At 48.9% G+C, this 20,934-nt stretch overlaps 1 protein-coding gene across 2 annotated transcripts in view; it reads right to left on the bottom strand.

The window, feature by feature from the left end:
• Window positions 1-20,934, bottom strand: part of LOC119170549 (uncharacterized) — a 118,588-nt gene that overhangs the window by 52,306 nt on the left and 45,348 nt on the right. For both annotated transcript variants that reach the window (XM_075887144.1, XM_075887145.1), the window contains 3 exons: window positions 17,221-17,322; window positions 12,303-12,501; window positions 6,927-7,182 (listed from right to left, as the gene is read on the bottom strand). In XM_075887144.1, the coding sequence (XP_075743259.1) occupies window positions 6,927-7,182; window positions 12,303-12,501; window positions 17,221-17,322 (557 nt within the window). The remainder of the gene's footprint in view (window positions 1-6,926; window positions 7,183-12,302; window positions 12,502-17,220; window positions 17,323-20,934) is intronic.

The following is a 20,934-nucleotide window of genomic DNA, read 5'->3' on the forward strand; positions in this document are numbered from 1 at the left end:
GCATGCGAAGTGGCCATGCAAACCCTCAAAGAGAAGCTGATCACAGCCCCAATTCTGCGTCAGTTTGAGCCGGGAAAGCCGATAGAGGTGCACACTGATGCCTGTGATTACGGCATTGGCACCGTGCTTGTACAGAAAATTGGAACTCAAGAGAGAGTCGTCGCCTATGCCAGCCGCCACCTTAACAAGGCTGAGATGAACTACAGTACCACTGAGAAAGAATGCCTCCCCGTTGTGTACGCCTGCGGACAGTTTCGGCCGTACGTCTTTGGTTCTAAGTTCACGGTCGTGACTGACCAAGCCAGCCTGGCTTGGCTAATGAAAGTAAGGAATCCAAACGGTCGTCTTATGCGATGGTCCCTGTTGCTTCAGGAATTCGACATAACGTTGCGACACCACCCTGGCCTCAAGAATGGAAATGCCGACACGCTTTCCCGCCTTCCTCATGATCCCGCGCCTGTAAGCGAAGAAAACCCCTTACCGTTGCTGGTTCTGGATCAGGTGGATGTTGGAAAAAAGCAGAGGGCAGACCCATGGATGAAAGAAATTATGCAGCACCTCGAGCACCCGGATGCGCCCGTTGTCAGGAAAACTAAAAGAACGGCACGGAGCTTTCGGTTGATCGACGGTGTACTGTATCGAAGGGCGAAAGGGTTTCAGGAGGATCGTGCTGCGCTCGTTGTCCCCAAGTGCTTGAGATCTGAGATTTTAAGGTACTGCCATGACGCCACCACGGCAGGCCACTTAGGTGTCAAGCGCACATGGGAGAAAGTTCGTTGCCGATATTTCTGGCCGAAGATGTTCTCGTACGTAAGCAAGTACGTTCTCTCCTGCCCCGACTGCCAGACACGAAAGCAACCACCGGGGAGGCCGGTCGGTTTCCTCCAACCGATTCCACCTGCAGGTCGACCTTTTCAGCAGGTGGGCATGGACTTCATTGGGCCTTTCACTAAATCCAAAGCAGGGAACCGCTACATCGTCGTGATTACCGACTACCATACGAAATGGGTCGAGGCTGTCGCGTGTCCAGCGGCCACTGCCGCAGAAGCAGCCAGAGCTTTCGTCGAACAAATCGTCCTACGTCATGGTGCCCCGGAGAAAGTAATAAGCGATCGTGGGCAGCACTTTGTCGCCAACTTGACCGAAGAAATATTCCGGCTCGTGGGTAGCGAGCATGCCACCACAACAGCATACCACCCACAGGCCAACGGCTTGTGCGAGCGTTTTAACCACACGTTGGCTGACATGCTCAGCATGTACGTTTCCTCACACCACCGCGACTGGGATGAATTCCTACCGTACGTTCTTTTTGCATACAATTCTTCCACCCACGAGACGACTGGATTCACTCCTTTCTTTCTTCTTCACGGACATGAACCGACACTACCGGTGGATGTAGGGTCGGGCGCGCAACGCGGTTTCGACTACACCCTGGATGCAATGAAAGTGGCCCGCAGGCTGCGGCAGGCTCGAAAAATAGTAAATGAACGGGAGAAGCGTCAGCAGGAGAAGAACAAGCGCAGCTATGATGCTAGGCGACGAAGTGTTGTTTATCATCAGGGCGACTTGGTGTACTTGTGGACTCCCTCCCGGGCGAAAGGGAAGACGACGAAGCTTCTTCACAAATATCACGGACCTTTCCGTCTTGTGCGCCAGGTAGCCGAGAACAACTGGGAGGTGGTAGACCAAACTGGGAAAAAACGTGACGTTGTGAACGTGGCGCGTTTAAAGCCCTGCCACGTTCGATTGGGCTCCGATGCCGACGACGCGGACGATGAGTCTGATGATAATCATGAGGTGCGCGATCTCGGTGGTGATGTGCGCGAGGGAAGTGCCAGGAGAGATGACCACGGATTGCATCGAAGTGTTGTGCGCGAGTGCAGTGCAAGGAGAGATGACCACGGATTGCATCAAAGTGTTGTGCGCGAGTGCGGCTCCAATGGTGATGTGCGCGAGTGCGGTTCGCGAGTGGGTCAGGAACTCCGTTTGCAACATTGTGTGCGCGGGACACAGACCAGTGTTCCAGTACAGCAGTGCGAAAGCTACGACACGGACACTGAACTTTACTCGGACTGGAAGACATTTTCAAGTAATAACAACGCACAACAGAATGTCAGTGCTTACGAAACGGGCACTGAATTGTATTGCAGTATACCAACGAGTGAACCCATATATTTCTGTGTCCAATGATTTTGTTTTGTTTTTCATCTGTTGTTTTTATGTAATTTTTTTAAAGCCTCTCACCTGCTATACCCATGCATAAGTGTCTTTAAATAAGCATCTCACACACTTGTTGAATGCAAAACCTTTTTGTATAATTAGTCTATTTATTGTCGTGTTTTGCAGATAAAACGAGTGCGGCACTCTTTTTCGTAGGGGGGAGGTGTCGCGAGAGCAAGGTTTCCAGCTCCAGTATCTTCTCAGGAAATTTGTGCAAAACCAACTCCTCTGCTTCTTTTTTAAGTCTTTCTTTGTACTCTTCTACCTTTGGGTTTGTTTCTCTGGCCATTACAGAGCTTCGGCTTTTGACTTTAATGGAATGTGGGATAAATCGTGTTTTCCAGCCTGGGACAGGCGCCTACACGCTGTATTTACGGCTTACAAACGGAGCAGTCAAGGTCGCCCCCGTTCGGGATTAGAAGGGGAAAGCTTACTCGAAAAAGCGTCTAGCAAGAGGCAGGTCCGGCGCCACCGTCTGAGTCTAAGCCATTAGAGAGTTTTAGTACTGCGGAATGGTGCTACGGTCGCATCACGCAAGCGCCTTGCGTCACGTGGCGTCGTTTGCCACTAATCGGCTTTTAGTACGCCGTAGCACCCGCGTACGTAACGAGCGTGAAGCGTGTTGCGCCATCTGGTAGATCAAAATAGAAGCGCGTGTTGTTGACAGCCAATGTGAGCCAATGCAAGTGTTAAGTGTGCGCACAAGGCGCGCACACTAAACACTTTTCCCAGAGCAAGGTTCATGTTCTTCAGGATGCCTCTCCTAAGCGACGGATCTTGAAATGGGTTGTGCGCGTTTACCTCGCGCAGAAGCGCCCAATCATACGCGATGGAAAAGTAGAGCCGGTCGATGCTTGCCTTCGATGCCGCCATTTTGCAAAACGAAGTCTCGCGCTGCCGCGAACGTGTTCGAGAGCGGCGCGATCACCTCATACGTACGCACGCACGCATCTCATGCGTGCGTACGTAGCGGCTGCGTACGTAACGCGATACGTGCGCGTTGCGGTCTGCGCATGCGCACTACGCAGAACGTGGCGTCCTTACGTACGCAACGCCACCACGTACGCAACGTACGCAGTACTAAAACTCTCTATTGTTAACAGGCACACGTGTCATTGAGAATGACATGGGGACGCGACCACTTAGCCTGACCGAGACATAGTGGCGGCAGGTAAACGACCATATTCTCTCGCGCTGTTGTTAGGATGTCGGGGCGCCTCGCTGTCGCATGTACACCTGGTAAGCAATGGTGTACCCATCGCTCTTAAGGACGCTTCTAGGAAGCAACAGTTAATGAAAGAACTTACGGGGCCCGAGCGTGGGAACGGCCACCGACGGTAGTCGGCCGAAGGAGGCAGCACGGCCTGGTATGGGAGAGAGTGAACCGTGCGGAGAACTTATCCCTTTGCGTGTTTCATTTGGTAAGGAGGTTTTTACAACTGTAGTGCCTTTTATGAAAGTGTTTCTGTGATTGGTTGTGATGCTGCGAGTCCCAACATGTGATTGGTTTTTGTGAAGACTCTTTGTTCGACCAAGGGTTAAAAAGAGGATGTTTGAACTTGAAAAGTGAGCGGAGTCGGGGTAAACAGCGGATCTCACCACGGGAGACCAGGCCATGCAGGCCGAGGGGTATGTCACCATTTTCTATGTTTTGTCTTTGTGACCCAGTGCATTTTGTAAATTGAAGTTGTGTTAGCTAAATAAACCCCCAATGAGTGCTCCCCGAAATCATCGTGTTGACGTCTCATCGATTGCCTCCGCGGAGTTTCACCCACACTTATTCGTCTCCCTGGTCGTCCGATGCGCCTAACTTTGAACAACCCCGACGTTTCGCTACACCGTGTTGGCTAGCGCAGTAGGCCGTAGAGCGATGGGTCATTGGTTCGAATCCCCGACATCTTGCTTTAGATTTGCTTCTACAGATTTTCATGTTTTATGCTTTTTTAGATATATAAGTACACATCCATATTCAGGACATGACGGCGATGGCAAAAATTAGCCAGAATCGTCCATATAATAGATATCGCACTAAAATAGGGCAGAGAACAACTGATCCTCTTCAGTCGCTTCCCAACCACAGCGATCCTCTGAGACAATTTGAGATAAGTTGTCTTGCGACCAACTTAGTCGCACGGTCACTGCGTCATTAGCGTGAATGAACCTGGACAGCACAGGCGTGCGCACAGGAAGGGGGGCGGGAGCACCCTTCAGTCACCTCAGAGAGCGGAGTGCGGGGGGCGCGAAGTCTGCCCAGCTTCCACAAGGGAAGCGGTGCGCTGCGACAAACCTTCGCTCCCCGTCCGAAGGGGAACCCTACGCACGCTTAAAGGCTGGTGCACACCGGCGACTAGCCGCGGTCGCGCGACCATTTGCTACTGGCGACCAAATTGCGAGCGACGTTCACACCGGCAAGGCTGCATGCGAGCGACCGGAAGTCGCAAGCCCGGAGAGTCACGTACAGGTCTCGTTATCAACGAGAACTTCGGTGACCGGCGGCGATCGGAACCCGCTGTGTGCGACGCGCTTGTTTCCGACGGCTGTGTTTGCGTAGCGTTTTCCCGGCAGCATCATGGACTTCGAGTCTAGTGATGAAGAAGAGGTTGTGGCGGTGCTGATGTGCTCTGCCAACGTGTCAGCGCTGGCTGCACGAAAACCTTCACAGCAAAAAATGCGGTGGTGGGTGCGACCGTCCCTTCGCTCGCGAGAGATGCCTGGCCACGCAGGTCGTTTGCTTACCGACTTGCGCTCGCACGACGAGGAGTATTTCCGAGAGTAAGTTTATGGTTGTTTTACGTGCTTATAAGATAGAGCATTACCTGTTATCTCGTTCTTTTTTTGGTGGTTAGCGTCGCTGAGGAGCTCGGCCGAGTACTCAAAGCTGGCCATGGTGGCATTCGCCTGACGTGAGGAAAAATCCATGGAGGAACGCACGCGTCGTTCGTACCTCGCGGCAGTAGGCAAGCGCAACGAGAAAAAAAAAAAACATACGAGGAGCCCGGATGTAAACAAAGGCTGACGTGACTTCTGGTCTTCGCTGATTGGTTAAACTTTTTTGCGACTGCAGTCGCGCGACCAAACAATCGGTCAGGAAGCGACTAGCCAAAGCAGTCGCTTTGCGACCGTTTGCGACCGTTCGCGACTGCTTGCGACCAGTAGCAAATGGTCGCGGCTAGTCGACACCGCGGCTAGTCGACGGTGTGCACCAGCCTTTAAGCGGGGGTAGGGATCCCCTTCGGACGGGGAGCGAAGGTTTGGCGCAGCGCACCGCTTCCCTTGTGGAAGCTGGGCAGAATTCGCGCCCCCCCGCACCCCGCTCTCTGAGGTGACTGAAGGGTGCTGCCGCCCCCCATCCCGTGCGCACGCCTGTGCTGTTCAGGCTCATTTATCTCCAGAGAGTCTTTCTAACCAGATCTGTCGTAGTGTGCGAAGCATTGAATGAGGTCAGGGAAAAGATACGTAGTAACAGACATGCATTGCTCTATTACATTTTTGCAAAAGCAGATCGTGAATATTCTAGAACAGTAGCCAACAGCAGCCAACGCTGGACAGCGCAGGAATTATGAGAGTAGGTTCGGTAGGCGTTACACAAGCTGCACTTTTCCCTGGATATCCTAGGGCATATTAGGACGTTACAGTAGCTTTATTTGACTGTATGCCCTCCGTTACAACACTACAGATTTCTTGACCGAATTTTAGCTCCATAAATATCTTAGTTTTAGGCTTATCCAAGAGGAGTTTGGTGTCTGCCGTTTCATACGGAGGCTCTTTAACAGGATGATGCGCGTCAAGTCGCTGATTGTCTCAGCCTTTTCTACATATCAGTCAGTTATAGCTGTTGATTTCTTAACAGCGTCATCTAGTTTCTTTTTTTTTGTGAGCATTTCGAGTTCCTCCTCACTGCAGCATTTCTTTTTCTGTTTCTCATCCTCCTGCTCCTACCTTTTCCGAGTTTCCACAAATGCGCAGTGTTGCTTTCGTGCAGAAGCTACTGATGTTCTCCACTTGTTCTGTGATGGGCACACATCGCATATGCCACCTGTTACATTTACGACATCACAAATGATGCGCTGTGAAATGTGCAACGATGTTTATTAAAAAAAGAAAATTGAGAGACATTCACGAGTTTGCGAAAATTTCAGCACTTTCAATGACTTGGAAAACAAACTTTTCAAACTCAAAGGTTTTGAAGGATTTCAGGGACTCGTTCGAATCCTGAAATTGTACGCATTTTTTATTTTACAGACCCGATTATATATATGATAAGATCAACAAGACTTTCTTCCGGGCGAGTTGATTCACAATTGAAATGTAAAGATAGTTGAGCACAAACTACACAAGGCACTCGTTCATGTCCACTGTGTGCTTGTGTAGTTTGTGCGCAACCATCTTTTCCGTCCGTATGACAATATGCACGTCGATTGATTGATTGATTTGTGGGGTTTAACGTCCCAGAACCACCATATGGTTATGAGAGACGCCGTAGTGGAGGGCTCCGGAAATTTCGACCACCTGGGGTTCTTTAACGTGCACCCAAATCTGAGTAGACGGGCCTGCAACATTTCCGCCTCCGTCGGAAATGCAGCCGCCACAGCCGGGATTTGATCCCGCGACCTGCGTGTCAGCAGCCGAGTATCTTAGCCACTAGACCACCGCGGCGGGGCGACAATATGCACGTCGAAACTGGTAACAAGTTCGCAGGAACGTACCAGCGGCTTGGTGCCCTGCTGGTGGTGCAGCGCCGACATGGGCAGGTAGCCCGAGGAGGACGTGGTGTTGGCGTTCCAGCCGGCGGTGCTGGTGCTGTCCTCGTCGAAGGAGCGCGCCGAGGTGAAGAAGGCCGGCGGAGGGACCTGCGCCAACTCGGCGGGGCTGAGGCTGAGCACGAGGCCCCCGCCGCCGTTGCCCGTCGACCGATGGTGGTGGTCGTCCAGGGGACGCAAGGAAGAGGCCCGGGCCACGTCGCTGCGAGGGGAGTGAAGGAGACCATTGAATTGTGTGATGTAACTTCGCAGAGCGCATGTTTGGTACTCGTTTGTATCTGCCATCACTAACTTCAGAGACGACAGACGGGGAAATGGGACACACACAAGCCCTGTGACGATATGAAACGGGCGGGTGAGAGAAATCTCTCATCGCGGAGGCCACATCAGCCGCAGGGTGCGGATTGATAGGTTGGAATGAATAATCATAGATGGAGCAAGTAGACAGCCGCGAGGACTCGTTCGAACGGAGAATGAGAAAAGAGAGGATGAAGGGGGGGGGGGAGAATGAAAAGCATGAAAAGTGAATTAGACTCACGCGCGGCGTGGAAGCCAATGGAAGGTGGCTAAGATATAAAAGAAGGAAACGGGGAGAGCATTGTTTCATTATGGGTACATATGAAATATATATTACTTTATATCATATACACCTCATATGGATATATATGATATATTCCCTTATAGTTACTGACTGATAGCACAGTCAGCAACTGTAAGAAATCGGTTTTGGAGCCTCAGCTGGCGCAATGCCGGCGTGAGGCTGAGCATCGCGTAGGGCAGGGGTATGAAACTCGCTTCAGCTACAGCGCCGCAGTCATCTAATTTAATTTCATAAAGGGTCGGGACAGTGAATACGTGAGAAGCGGGTAGGGGGGGGGGGAGTTTAAAACAAAGTTTCAGCTAACGTTGCTATCTGAAAAAAAATGCTTTCCCCGCGTCTTATGTATGGACCTTACCTAAAGAAGATTCGACGCAAGAAACACGGGGAGTCGCCCGGAAAAAGAAAATGCTCAAGATCAGTCACTTCTGTGTAGCTTACCCGCGCAAACAGTTATAAAAAATAGGCGGCACAATAATGCGACAACGATTTACCATTGCCACGAACAGTCACACAATTATAAAAAAAAAATATGGGATGAACTATCATAAGCGGACCGTAAAACACGGGTCGGCGAGACACGTGTTTGAGAATCCTAGCATAGGGAATGCGCGCGAGGTACATACGAGAAGATGATACATGCGTATGCGCTTTGCGGCGGTGATCACAAGTCGAATGTGCGTTCGTTTTTAACCTGTAACCAAACTTGTGTGTGAGAGAGCGGGACATAAGAGAAGCGAGAAGGCCAGCGAGGCCTACCATCAACGTTTTAAGACACTGTTGCCTACCATGTGGGCGCATATTCCGCCATTTTGGCATTTTGAGCCAACCGTGGGAGGCAGTATATAGTAATTACGTGTGTGAATCCAAGCCTACATGAGGGCCACCGTGACAAAGCGTCATATGAATTCGACAGTGTCGAGAACGAATAATAATAATAATAATAATAATAATAATAATAATAATAATAATAATAATAATAATAATAATAATAATAATAATAATAATATACCAACTTGAGGCAGCCACACCAAAAAAAAAAAAGACACGTTAACATTACTGCCATCAGACGCAACTCCGTTTGTGCAGAGCTGGTTTTACGAACTATAGCTGTAACACCACCTCCTTCGTCGTATTGTCAGGTGAGACGGTATATATCGATCATGTCGTGAAGGAGAAAAAAAAACGAGCAAAGCGCAGCTGTAAATGATTGTTTCGGAAATTGACTAGGCAAAACAACGTGCTTGACGGTCCACTCGCCCCACCCCCCTCGGCGTGGTAAGTCGTTCCAATTCGGAAGGCTTGAAACTTCACGGGAGTCTATATAGTTGTGAACCAGGGTTTACGAGACGGGGTTACCTTTAGTAGTCAGAGGCCTATAGGCGGGTGGGTCCGGACAGCCTGCAGTTCGGTTGTAAATCTGCAGCATGCCAACTGATTTCTACGCGAACTATGTGCGACGGCTTTCTCGATTCCCGCCCGCCAACTCTGCCGGCTGCACGCCCTTTTGACGACGAGATCGATTCGCGCGAGCCGTTTTTTTTTACCTGCTGGCCAAGCAGCGCCATCGACGTGCTCGTTACCCATGGTGACGCGCTACTGGAACACATTTTCGTTTGTTTCTTTAGGTGCGCGTTAAAGTGCCCCATGTAGTCGAAGTTTCCGGAGTCCACCATTACGGCGTCTGTCATATACCCAAATGGTGGTGGTCTTGGGACGTCAAACCCCAACAATTATTATTGACGGTGCAGCACCATTTAGTGGCGACCATCCAGCAAAACTCTTTGCGAGCACGTTTACACATGACGTGACGCTGCTCTTGCGTAATATAGACGTAACAGCTCTCACCTGATCGCTTTTACCGATCGTCGTTAAAAGATTGCTGACGGTGTGCTGCCTTTTGACATTTAGGATTGATTGATATGTGGGGTTTAACGTCCCAAAACCGCCATGTGATTATGAGAGACGCCGTAGTGGAGGGCTCCGGAAATTTAGACCACCTGCAGGGTTCTTTAACGTGCGCCCAAATCTGAGCACCCGGGCCTACAACATATGCGCCTCCGTCAGAAATGCGGCAGCCGCAGCCGGGATTCGAACCCGCGACCTGCGGGTCAGTATAGCCGAGTGCTTAGCCACTAGACCACCGCGGCGGGGCGCATTTTGACATTGGCGGGGCGCATTTTGACATTTAGGAGTAGATCAAAGCTGGGAATGAGAGAAGATGGCGTTGAAGACATTTATTGGTCAGGGGTTTCCACTTTCGAGCTTCTGCTTGGCGTTTAAAAGTAGAGCAACTGTTTATGATCGAAACCACCTTTACAGAAAATAGTCTGTTACGTGTTTTTTTTTTTTAATTCAAGGAATTTAACCCGACTCGCGAAAAACATGTTCATCGAAATCGGGTAATATTGCTTTCACGCGAAAACGAGAAACGCGCCAATACTTCGTATACTTCGTACCCTAGCTGAAACGGGCCAACGTTGGGCCACCACCGGAGCTCAAGGATGCCCGCGCCTTCATTAACTGAAGCAGCTCCACAGTCCAACTTCATTTTCAAACCTCGCGCTTCCTTGAGACCGCAATGCAGGCTAAACTTCCAGTCAGCGAAGAAGAAAGCGACGCGGGAACGTTCCAGTCCGATTCCGTACACGAGAGTCGCACTCCGTACATCTTCACACTTCCATTACAGAATCGCCAGAGCGTGCCGAAAGGGGGACTTTCCCTCGTAAGGTTGCTAATGGGAAATCTACAATGTATGTAAACCCGAGACAAAGCCCTCGCTTTCTCCTGAGAAGCTCTCACCATACGCTTACGCAGCCACAGACGACGAGCGGCAGGAAACGAAAGAAGAGATGCAATTAAGGGAAACGATGTTTGTAAGAACGTCCGCAGACTGGGAACTGCGCAACCGGAGGCCATTTGGAGGAGGAACAACATTCGCACGGACGCACGCGCGCCGACTGATGGCATGAAAGAAGAAGTATAGTATAAGCAAGAACAACTTCAAAGAGGTACGAAGTGCATGCCACGGTACACGCTTCGTACACATTCCGTGAACTGCCGAAAAAGCTGGAGGCGGATGCCTCACCATCATACAGAACGTGCTGTTATGTGGTTGGTTCGTATACTAGCAGGTTTTACAAGCCTGCGCTTCAGACTGGGCAGTGACTGCGTTCTCGTTACTGTCACGTCTAACACGTGAGCCTGGCGAACGCGCAGCATCTGCATCACCCGGCTTTGATTAGATCGACTGAAGCTGTTCGTTCGATAGAATATGCAGCACTGAGCGAAGGCTCGAAAAGACCAACGCGTATACTCGGTTGCACCGCGGTCAATTGAAAGAGGTGGGGGGGGGGGGGGGGCGCAAGGTCTGTGTTATACATCTACTTAATACAGAGGGGAATGGCACTGTGACCAGTCTTCACGTTTCCCTGAAACAGAACCCTGCGCACGTTTATAGTCTATGTCTAGCGCTGCTCGTTTCCTTTCCACCCTGTAGGCTACACTGCACCTCAAAGGTTTCAAACGCACCACAACCAGAGCTCTTGACCCCGCAAGCACTCGGCTGGTGCACCGCAAAAAGCATCAAGGGCCACCCTCGGATTTGCCATGCCGACCCGCGTACTGTCTCCTGCTTGACCTCTTGGATGAGGAGGTTGACGCGTATACGAAAGACGGAGTAGTCCAACACGACGTCTACAAATCGACCCGAGACGGGACTGTCATCGAGGTGTGACCACTCCGTCACGCTCCGCAGGTGATGCATAACGGAGGAGGCGCTTCTCGGCAACTCCTTCCCTGTCCAACATTTTTTTCCGGTCGGCCTGTGGCGTAGCGTGCAATCTAGTCAAGAGGGAAGGTATAGAATAGAAGTACACGGAAGGACGCACTGGAACCTTCGAAGCCGAGGTAATTCGTGATAATTACGCTCACCTAGGGAGCACGGTGATGGGATAATCAAGACACGCAACAATGGGGAAATAAACACATAACAAAAACAACGCGAGTCAGCCGAGATGCATTAACGTGGCCACGTTCCCTCGCCTGAGCTTCCTTTGTCTTCCAAAAGCGGAGCACCGTCCTTGTAAGACAATAACTGACAAGCGCCGAGTTCGTGAACCTCAATATTTTTTTAGCGGGGTTGCCATACTATAGAGCAACACTATACCAGTTCAGACGAGCAAACCACACCTTTTAAAGCACAGCTTTCGTTGATGTATAAAGAATTGGCCGTTGGTGAAGAAGATTAAGAAAAATATTTATTTTTGCTTACGCAGGTGCGGCGCGCATGTGTGGCATCACACATTATATGAAGCGTTTTCGGAACAAGAGAAATATAATAAATAGGCTGAGCAAATATTTGGCTCAGAATTCAGAGCAGCCCCTGTTTATTGAGAAACGACCAACTACGCAATTGAGCAGATTCTTAAAGACGCATCCTTACCGATGGTGGCGTCAAAAGAAGCCCTCTTCTATAGAGTGATAGCACACCACGAGCGCGCGAGCATGAACATAAAGATATGAGTGAACCCTTCAGCTTATCAATATGCTTCACCTTGATAATATATCCCACTGAGGCAAAGCTGCCTTTCAGGATTTGCTATTGCTCGTGCTGTGTACGTCTCTATCTTTTGTGTCTTCTGCGCTACCCATTCCCATCTGCCCAACTTGCCACACCTCTTCCCTTATCACTAGAACTTCCCAAAGATAAGCGACTAGCTCACCCGAGGGAGGGCCTCTTGGCGTGCCTGGAGGCGTGCATGTCGAGCAGCATGTCCTGCGAGCCGCCCAGCCCGGCCGAGTTGCGCCGCGGGAGGCCCGTAGACTGCACGGGCCGCGGCGCGGGACTCGCAAACGCCGGCGGAGGGCTGATGGAGCGCGGGCTGGCGTCCGCCGAACCGCCGCTGTCCGCCTCGGCGCGTTCTGCAAGCGGCACGGGAGGACACAACACGAGAGCGATTAGTGTGCGCACACGTGCCCTATGAGGTCAAAATGATGTAAAGGTATACGCTTCCCGAAGGTCTGCATTGCACATGCTTCGCTCGGTCATGTGTCTCCATGACAACAGAGACCAGGGGCAATCTGTATGCACCTTAACAAGCGCAAAGCAACAATTACACAACGAAGAGACACGTAAACAAGACGGGCGCCGGTCCTGTTGACGTGTTTTGCGCTGTTGTGTTTACATATCCCGTCCTTGTGTAATTGCTGCTTTCCTCCTGTTAAGACGTTGTCAGTTACGACGAACTAGCCCAAATGTATGTGAAGAATCTCCACACGTATATCGCGTCCTGGAGTACAGTTATACATAACCTATTGAATGTTTTTTTTTTCTAGATAGCACTGGGAGTTCCAGCAAGAGGGAGCGCGGCGACCCGACGCGCGACGATACAAAGCTTGAGTATCTCACGAGGCAGAATGTGTAATACTGCTGTTCAGCGAGGCACTACACCCACCGTTGGACATTCAAAACGAAAGTCGGCAGCGGGTTAACAAAGTATGTACAATAAACGCCCCGCGGAAGCATTGTAAAACAGTGCATATGACCATTCTTAGTAACTGCATCACCTAAACAACATGCTGTACAACTAGCCGATGTTAAGTAACACTTGGTCGACGCTGGCAAACATTATCTATTGTTAACTATACTAGGCGACATTGGCAGCTGTTTAGCCTGCACTAGCAGCTATTAGACGCGAACATCCAAGTCTATCATATACTTATCATCCTTTAGATTATATTAGACATTATTAAATACCATCATCCAACACCAGCCGACATTGCCCTCTATGTAACCGACATTACCCAGCGTTAATCAGTGCTGGTGGTCTGCGCCAATTGCGATAGGTCTTTTTCTCGCAGTACGCAAGTAAATATGTTAGGTCAGAACAATTCATTATTGTCCGCAATCGCTGCTCTTTAAAAAAAAGTAGGAAGGAAATAGAGGGATTTCGAGAGAGGGAGAGGAGCACGTGGAATACAGTTTTTTTGCTGTGGCGACTGTGATGGCCAGCTTTCTTTCTTGCGCCCCCAATGCGGTAAAGTTAGTTACTTCAGGTGATTCTACCCCCCACAAACTCTCTCACTCGCGCGAGTTCCATCGTCTCCCACTAGCCTGCTCACTATTGCACAATGAGCAGGATGGGCCAACATATATTATTACGTTACGGGCGGAAAGACGCACTATTTGCCAAGTCAAGTATAGAATGCCTGCCTATACGTGTTACTATCAAAACATATTCTCAGTAAGATTGATAACTGGGCCGCGTTGGTAATTGATCATTTTACCGTAAGGTTAAGTAGCGCAGTTTTTAACATGGACAAGAGGGATAAGAAGGACACGACACTCACAACTAAATTTATTACAGAAAAATACTTCATATATATGCCCCCACGCTGACTCTCAGTGACACAGATATGAAATAACAGACATTGAAAACTTATCGAATATTACCTTTTTGAGCACTTTACGATAGAATAGTTGCGGCACGTGCAGAAATGAGCTCAACAACGCATCCATTGCTGAGCTCTGTTGAGCTCATTTCTGCACGTGCCGCAATTATTTTATCGTTGGGTGCTCAAAAAGTTAATATTGGATAAGTTTTCAATGTCTGTTATTTCATATCTGTGTCACTGAGGGTCAGCGTGGGGGCATATATATGAAGTATTTTTCTGTAATAAATTTAGTTGCGAGTGTCGTGCCCTTCTTATTCCTCTTGTCTATGTTAAAAACTGCGCTACTTAACCTTACGGTAAAATGGTACATCCTCTCTACCAATGTCTTTCACATGTGCAAACTAATATTTCCGCATTCTGCACCTGCTATCTGTGAAAGGTTAGCGGCTGCGTCTTGGGCCGACTGTATTTACTCACGCACAACCAGCGCTGCTTACTGTCAGCTAAATGACGCCTAATATGACGCGTATAGTGTAGGTTCTATTACTGGCAAATGCCTCTTTTAACAAAGTAAAATCGGCGCAAAAGACGGACACAAGGGCGAAGCCGACAGGAACAGGCGCTATACCGACAACTGTTCAGTCCACAAGACTTCGATAGGTCTGCATTTATTCGGAATTTAATTTCATGCACAGCGCTCTTTGATCTTTCGCGGCGTTTTCATGACGAGTCACGGCGCACGCGCGACAACCTGTGTATCGTTCGACGGGCTTTTTTCACAATCAACACTTGTCAACCTGCCTCGTCTTCGTGTCAGGCTTGTTTATCGCCATTTGCGCTTTGTGAACGTGCAGGACCAACTAGCAAGACCGCTAATATAGTAGCAAACGCCAGCCAGTATTTACTTCGTCGGCTGTCCGCTGTTGTAACAGAAACACTGCGCTCGTGAAATCTCGATCCATTGACCCTATATCGCAAATACATAGACACCCTCATTTGCTTCTGGGCGAAGTATTCCATTGCAACGTATCAGTTTTGGAGGTTATATACGGAAGTTCATGACAAGGACGATGCATGCGCACAGCGGGTCGTTCTTTAGCTTGAGATATGCCAACATGTATGCTGTCGACTACCTGTCGCGGTCAAAAGAAGCAAGCAACGAGGTGCTCGAACTCTAGAACCATTCGGTCAGCGTTTCCCTCGCATATCGAGTCCGCACTACAAGCCAGCAAGGAAACCGGACGGCGGTACAACTTTCAAGCATGACACCTGCAGGTTTACAACTTTAAACAGCGCGTTGGGTTTCCTTATTTTTCTATGCCTCTTTCCAGTTAGTGTAAAGCGCTTTTGTATTTTCTACGTACGAGTCTTGGGTTACAAATTTGGTACGTCGGCGATGTAAACTGTCGGCCTTCGTCTCTATACGACAACATGAGATCGTAGTGCCCTGGCTGCAAAGACTAAAGCTCTTATCATACACACGTATTCATGTATATTACCGAAACTATACTTGCATTTGTAGATTTAATTGTCTGCATCGATGGACAAACATTGGGAAAAAACGCTTTCTGCGTTATTTTTCTAAATGTAAACTTTATTATTCATTGGCCGTCTCAATCCCGGTTTGCAAGCAACTCCACTCGCATCACCATCGCCAGCGTCAGTGCTTAGTTGACTCCGAAAAAAAAAAAAAACATGGCTCGCACGGTTCGTGCCGCTGCCAACCACCGGCCTCGCGTTCGAAAGAAAAACAGTTCCTCGAACAAATTGCAACGAATACACGCCGGCGCCTCGTGTGCCCACAACAATAGCCGCTCGCGTGGCCACACAGGGGCTCAGCCTTGAGGCAAGATTTACATCTCTAATTACCGGGCCACGAATCCGTGAGGCGGGCCGGCGAGCCTCCCGGAACAGCGACGGGGAAGAAGGAACGCAAATAGTACAAGGCTAAAGAATAAGAGGTGAACGGACTCTTGCATAAGTACACGGTTGTGTATTTAAACAAGCGTGTACGCGAAAAAGAATAACAAGAAACCTGTACAGGTGAGCGCTGAGCAACAACTGATTTATTCTCGTTTAAACAGCGCACGTAATTGCCACAAACCACTTGCCTCCTGCGCGCGCGCAGCAAGAACGAAATGTGACAACACTGTAGACCTATAGCTATCGCATGCGCGAACATTACGGTTCCTGTATCAGGTAACTATATGTCTGCAGTGCTAGTGATATCCGCACTTCCAGTGCGCGCGCAGGCAAGTGGTTTGTGGCATTTACGTGCGCTCTTTAAACGAGAATAAATCAGTTGTTGCTCAGCGCCGGTGCTTGTCTAGCCTTCTCATCGTGGTTTTTCTTGGTAAGTGCGGTATTACTTCTTTTCAAAAATTATGCACAAACTATAGGCCCGACCAATGTTTTATGATCACCTTTACGGCGGTCGACCATGCATGTTTGTGTGTGTGTGAAGTGAAGTGAGAAGGGTGCAGCAGACTATAGTAAAGGCCGGGGACTGCGACAGAGAAAATATAGGCGGAATGCATAGGTGTGCGCAGAGTTACCCTTCAGGGGGGGGGGGGGGACAAATGTTCATCGCAACCCCCCTCCCAATCATGCCATTGTATGACACTGGCCTTGCACCCACCTCCCTATTATGTCAATGTACGGGGCTCATTTTGCAGCTCTGGGCCCCTCTCAGCTGACCCCCCCCCCCCTGCCCTCCCTATAGGGCGCACGCCTACGGTGGAATGTAGGCGTGCGCCCTATAGCACAATATTAACTCGAAGTTTCCAGCTAAAGCGATCGTTTATCACTCGCACACATGCACGGCACCATAAGGTGACACAAAGCAACCATATATATATATATATATATATATATATATATATATATATATATATATATATATATATATATATATATATATATATATATATATATATATATATATATATGTCCATTGAGTGGACTGTCCATTACAGCACACGTTTATTGGACATAATTGCAGAGTCGGACGACCAGAGATAATCATCATCTGAAGTTCCGCCAAGTCCCAGCAAAACCATGCGCTGAAGTGAACATTCCATTTGGCGGAATCTCACGCGCAAAATTTTGCCACAGTGAGTGGACACCCTTTAGACCAAGCTACGAATACCATTTTATTGATGAGGAAATTCCTACATGCCGCCGTGCCTGTTATCAGCGTCGCCTGCGTGCCCCAAATGACAGAAAGGTTGGTTCCTATGCACTCACCTCGGATCATGTCCCGGGCCTGTTTGGCGATGCCCGTGTTGAGCTCCTCGAGAACGTCCGTCGCCCTGCGGTTCTGGGCATCCCGGAGGTCCACGTCCACGCCTGCGCGAACAAGCAAAGGCCAACCACCGCGACTCAGCACTGACGGCGGTCGCAACGGAATCACGCACAGGTTTTCGTATAAAATGGCTATATATAGATGTCTCTGCATACGAGATCAAAGGTCTTCGTCGGTAAAAGGATTTTATCTATGCAGATGTTTTCGCGTGAGAACGTCGTAAGTCTTCTTCAATTAAACGGCTCAAGGAAGCTCCGTACACCCACAAAGACAAAAAAAAAAAGGGGGGGGGGGGGTTGGGAGAGAAAGAGTTAAATACAACGCACGCAAGCGGAGAATAAGCAACGGGCTATGTCAGCGGTTCAAGTTTGCTTATTTGCTTGTCTTTTTTATTTATTTATTTATTTACATCCAAACTTATTTCTATATACAATCACCCATCATGGGCTATGGTAAGGGTGGCGACATCACACGTCGATTGCAGCTGCAGAATTATCGGTCATGCATGCCCGGGTTAACTGCGCGTAAGCATAACGTCGGAAAGGGCCACGAAACGCAATTAAGCAACAAGCCACGACTTCTAGGAGATTTTTCACGGCCAATGGCGATTTCGATACGACTACAGTTCATATTGATCGATGAATCTTTTTAAGTAGCGAAAATAAACGGACAGCGAGATTCGAGGACGTTGCGTCGGAAGGCGAGCTGGAAGGTTCATTAAACGGACACCAAAGTGAAACAATTAATAGAATAAAAAAAGAAAATTGAACTTTGAGGACCCTAATTTCCTTCATTCATACATCATATGCTTATTAACAAAGGGTGAATCAAGGTGAGAGTTTCATTTTTAAATATCGCGCCGACATTTCCGCACGTGACATCGCGGATTTCGAACGGTATGTTTCGTATTTTGGCGAGATCGGCTCAATGAAGTGTCCTGAAACTCGGTATGTTACGTCTATGGCCCCCTCGGAGCACAATGTATAGTTCAAACTTACCGATTAGTGACTGAGTATGATCTAAGAGACGGCGTCCAAATCTACAAAGTCGCTGCTCTTGTTGCAAAAATTTCACAAACGCTAGAAGAGATCGAGCAGAGTCGCCGCCTGGCGGCAACTGGCCGAAACGATAAAGTTTGGATTGCGCCTTGCGTCGTCTACTAGCCACGTCGTGTTTCTATGTGCGCGTACGTCATGCACGTTCTCAAAGTGTGGTTTGTCCGGTCATGTCAGCGCGTGTGTAACTGTTTCTACGCAAGCCTGAAAGGACGCACGAAAGCATTTGGTCTTGCTCGGCTGCTAATACATTGTAATAAGACCAGCGAGTGCAACTTTCCAGAGTACTGTTTCTTGTTGTCGTATACCCTCCATTCAACAGAATCATTTCAGAGTGAGTGCCGCGTTCTGTTTCAAGCATATCGCAAAATTTCTTGACATCTTCCCAAAAATGAGGACTATTAAATGCTGGGTGAGCGCAGCGTTTTATAACAACTCGATTGTAAAAAAAAAAAAGAAACTCAAGGTCATGCACTTGCGCGCTGATGGTAGCTGTACAACTATACGGTACTGTAGTTTATCGATCATGTGAACAGCCTTAGTAGCGTTTATCCGGCCGTGGTATCACAACATGAAAATATTATTCTCACATAAACTGTGAGACTTCGGTATTACATGACTGTACGTAAAACAGAGTTACCATGCGCAAATGTGTGCTTAGATTTAAGAACGCTTTAAAAAAGCCCAGACATTGAAATATAATTCAGACGACATGTCTTGTATATCATCTCGTATAATTTCAGTGAAAACTTCTTTTTTTTTACATTGTTTTCAGCGTTTGTGTGGCATTGTTAGTGGCCGACGGAAGGCAGTGGTAATTTTTTGTCTGAAAAAAAAAATAGAAAGATGCTTGTCCCATCAACCAGACCTGTGTTGTAGCACCATCAGGCACGTAATCCATTGATGAAAGCTTTCTGCTCAATTTTTAGATAAGATTTTTACTTGTGCAAGGACATGTGCGTACACGTGGTAAACGCAGTGCAGCGCAAAGCGCCGTCATCCACTAAGCTTTCCGGACTAGACTTATCAACTGTCCCACATTTCATGGTGAACGGAATGAGAGAAAAAAATCATATCAACGAATCGCAAGATATGCGAGCTTTCTACGATATTTCTTTTTCTCTCTTTTTTTTTTGTAACATGCAGATGTAAGTACGTAGTCCAGTCACGCTGCAGCAGTGCGTACCAAGCGGAACACAAGCTAATCACGTACAAACAGCACATCAAAGACGTCATTTAGTGCGAAAGCGTGAAGAAAATCACCCTGGGCGAGCATCCCCGTGAAAGGCAGAACGCGCTTTACTCGCGGGTAATTTTAACGTTGCATAGACGTCGTGCACAGATTCAGTAGAAAAGAGCGTATAGATATTAACTATAAACTGTAGTCAACGCATTTTATCCGCCGACAATCGGCTTAGGTCACACGCAACGAAGCGCCGCTGCGTATATTTGTATACGCGCCGCCAACCGCCTGTCCACACTTTCGCAGGGATGGTGCTGCCACCTATCTCGCCGCGATATTGCCGCAGCAGCTCGTGCTCTAGCCACCGACGCCCGCTGGAGGTCGGAGAAGCCGAGCAAGATAGGTTCCCAGTCCTCTTGGATGGGGGATGGGTCGGTACACGATTCCAAAAGGCGTGCGCACGCCATGTGACAGGTGTGAGAGAATTACTCCTTCTCACATTGTGGGATCGCGCGCGAAAACGTAGAATTGAAGTGTCTGTACTGCCGGGCACACTATAGTCAAGATAGTCCTTGACTATCTTGACTATCCATTTCTGAACTCGACGGTCCTCCATGGGGACCCTGCGAGGGTCCCCAGGGAGGACCGTCGAATTCAGAAATGCCGGTTTAACGTGTTAACGCGATAGCGTTAGAGGGCTCGTGTCGCAGAAAACCCGCCGCCGGCGTCGGCCCAGTTGATTGTGAGCGAAAAATCGTCTGTGCGTCTGTGACCGAAAAATGAAGTTACCGAGATAACCGCGAGAGGCCGCTACTTGTCCACGCGTGCGCGCGCGATCACTCTGAAAAGCCGCACGTTCAAAAAAAAAAAAAAAAAAAACGTTCAAGGTCACGAGGCACGGCAGTTTCTGTTGTTTCAGTCCGTCACGGCGGGTCTAGTGCTCGGCCTGTGACCTCAAGGTCGCGGGTGCGATCCCAGCCGCTGTGGTCACATTTTGAAAGAGGCGCAATATTATAGCGGTCAGCGTATACTGCGAGATGTGAGACCACGTTAAGGAGCACCAGGTAAACATTTCCGCAGCGCTCTATATACTACTACGTCCAGCATAATCATATCGTGATTTCGGAACGTGAAACCCAGGATATTATTATTAACATTTTACTTCAGCACGTCGCGGGAATGTGAGACCTCTCGCTGTAGTACCTCCGTCCCGTAAACTTTTGTGATCGGGTAGAGGCAGGATAGAAACTTAATTTGTCTCTATCACGTGCGTTCCCACGTACCATCATTAAAGTTCACTCGCACTTTACTATAAGGCACGCTTTCGCCACGGACAAGAGGCCTTCTGTACTCGCTAGTGTAACGGCCCCTGTCATCGTTCCCCCGTAACGAATCGTACGGAGAAGTAGGCGTCGCAG

The sequence above is a fragment of the Rhipicephalus microplus genome, chromosome 2, assembly GCF_043290135.1.
Source record: "Rhipicephalus microplus isolate Deutch F79 chromosome 2, USDA_Rmic, whole genome shotgun sequence".
In the NCBI taxonomy this organism is placed as follows: domain Eukaryota; kingdom Metazoa; phylum Arthropoda; class Arachnida; order Ixodida; family Ixodidae; genus Rhipicephalus; species Rhipicephalus microplus.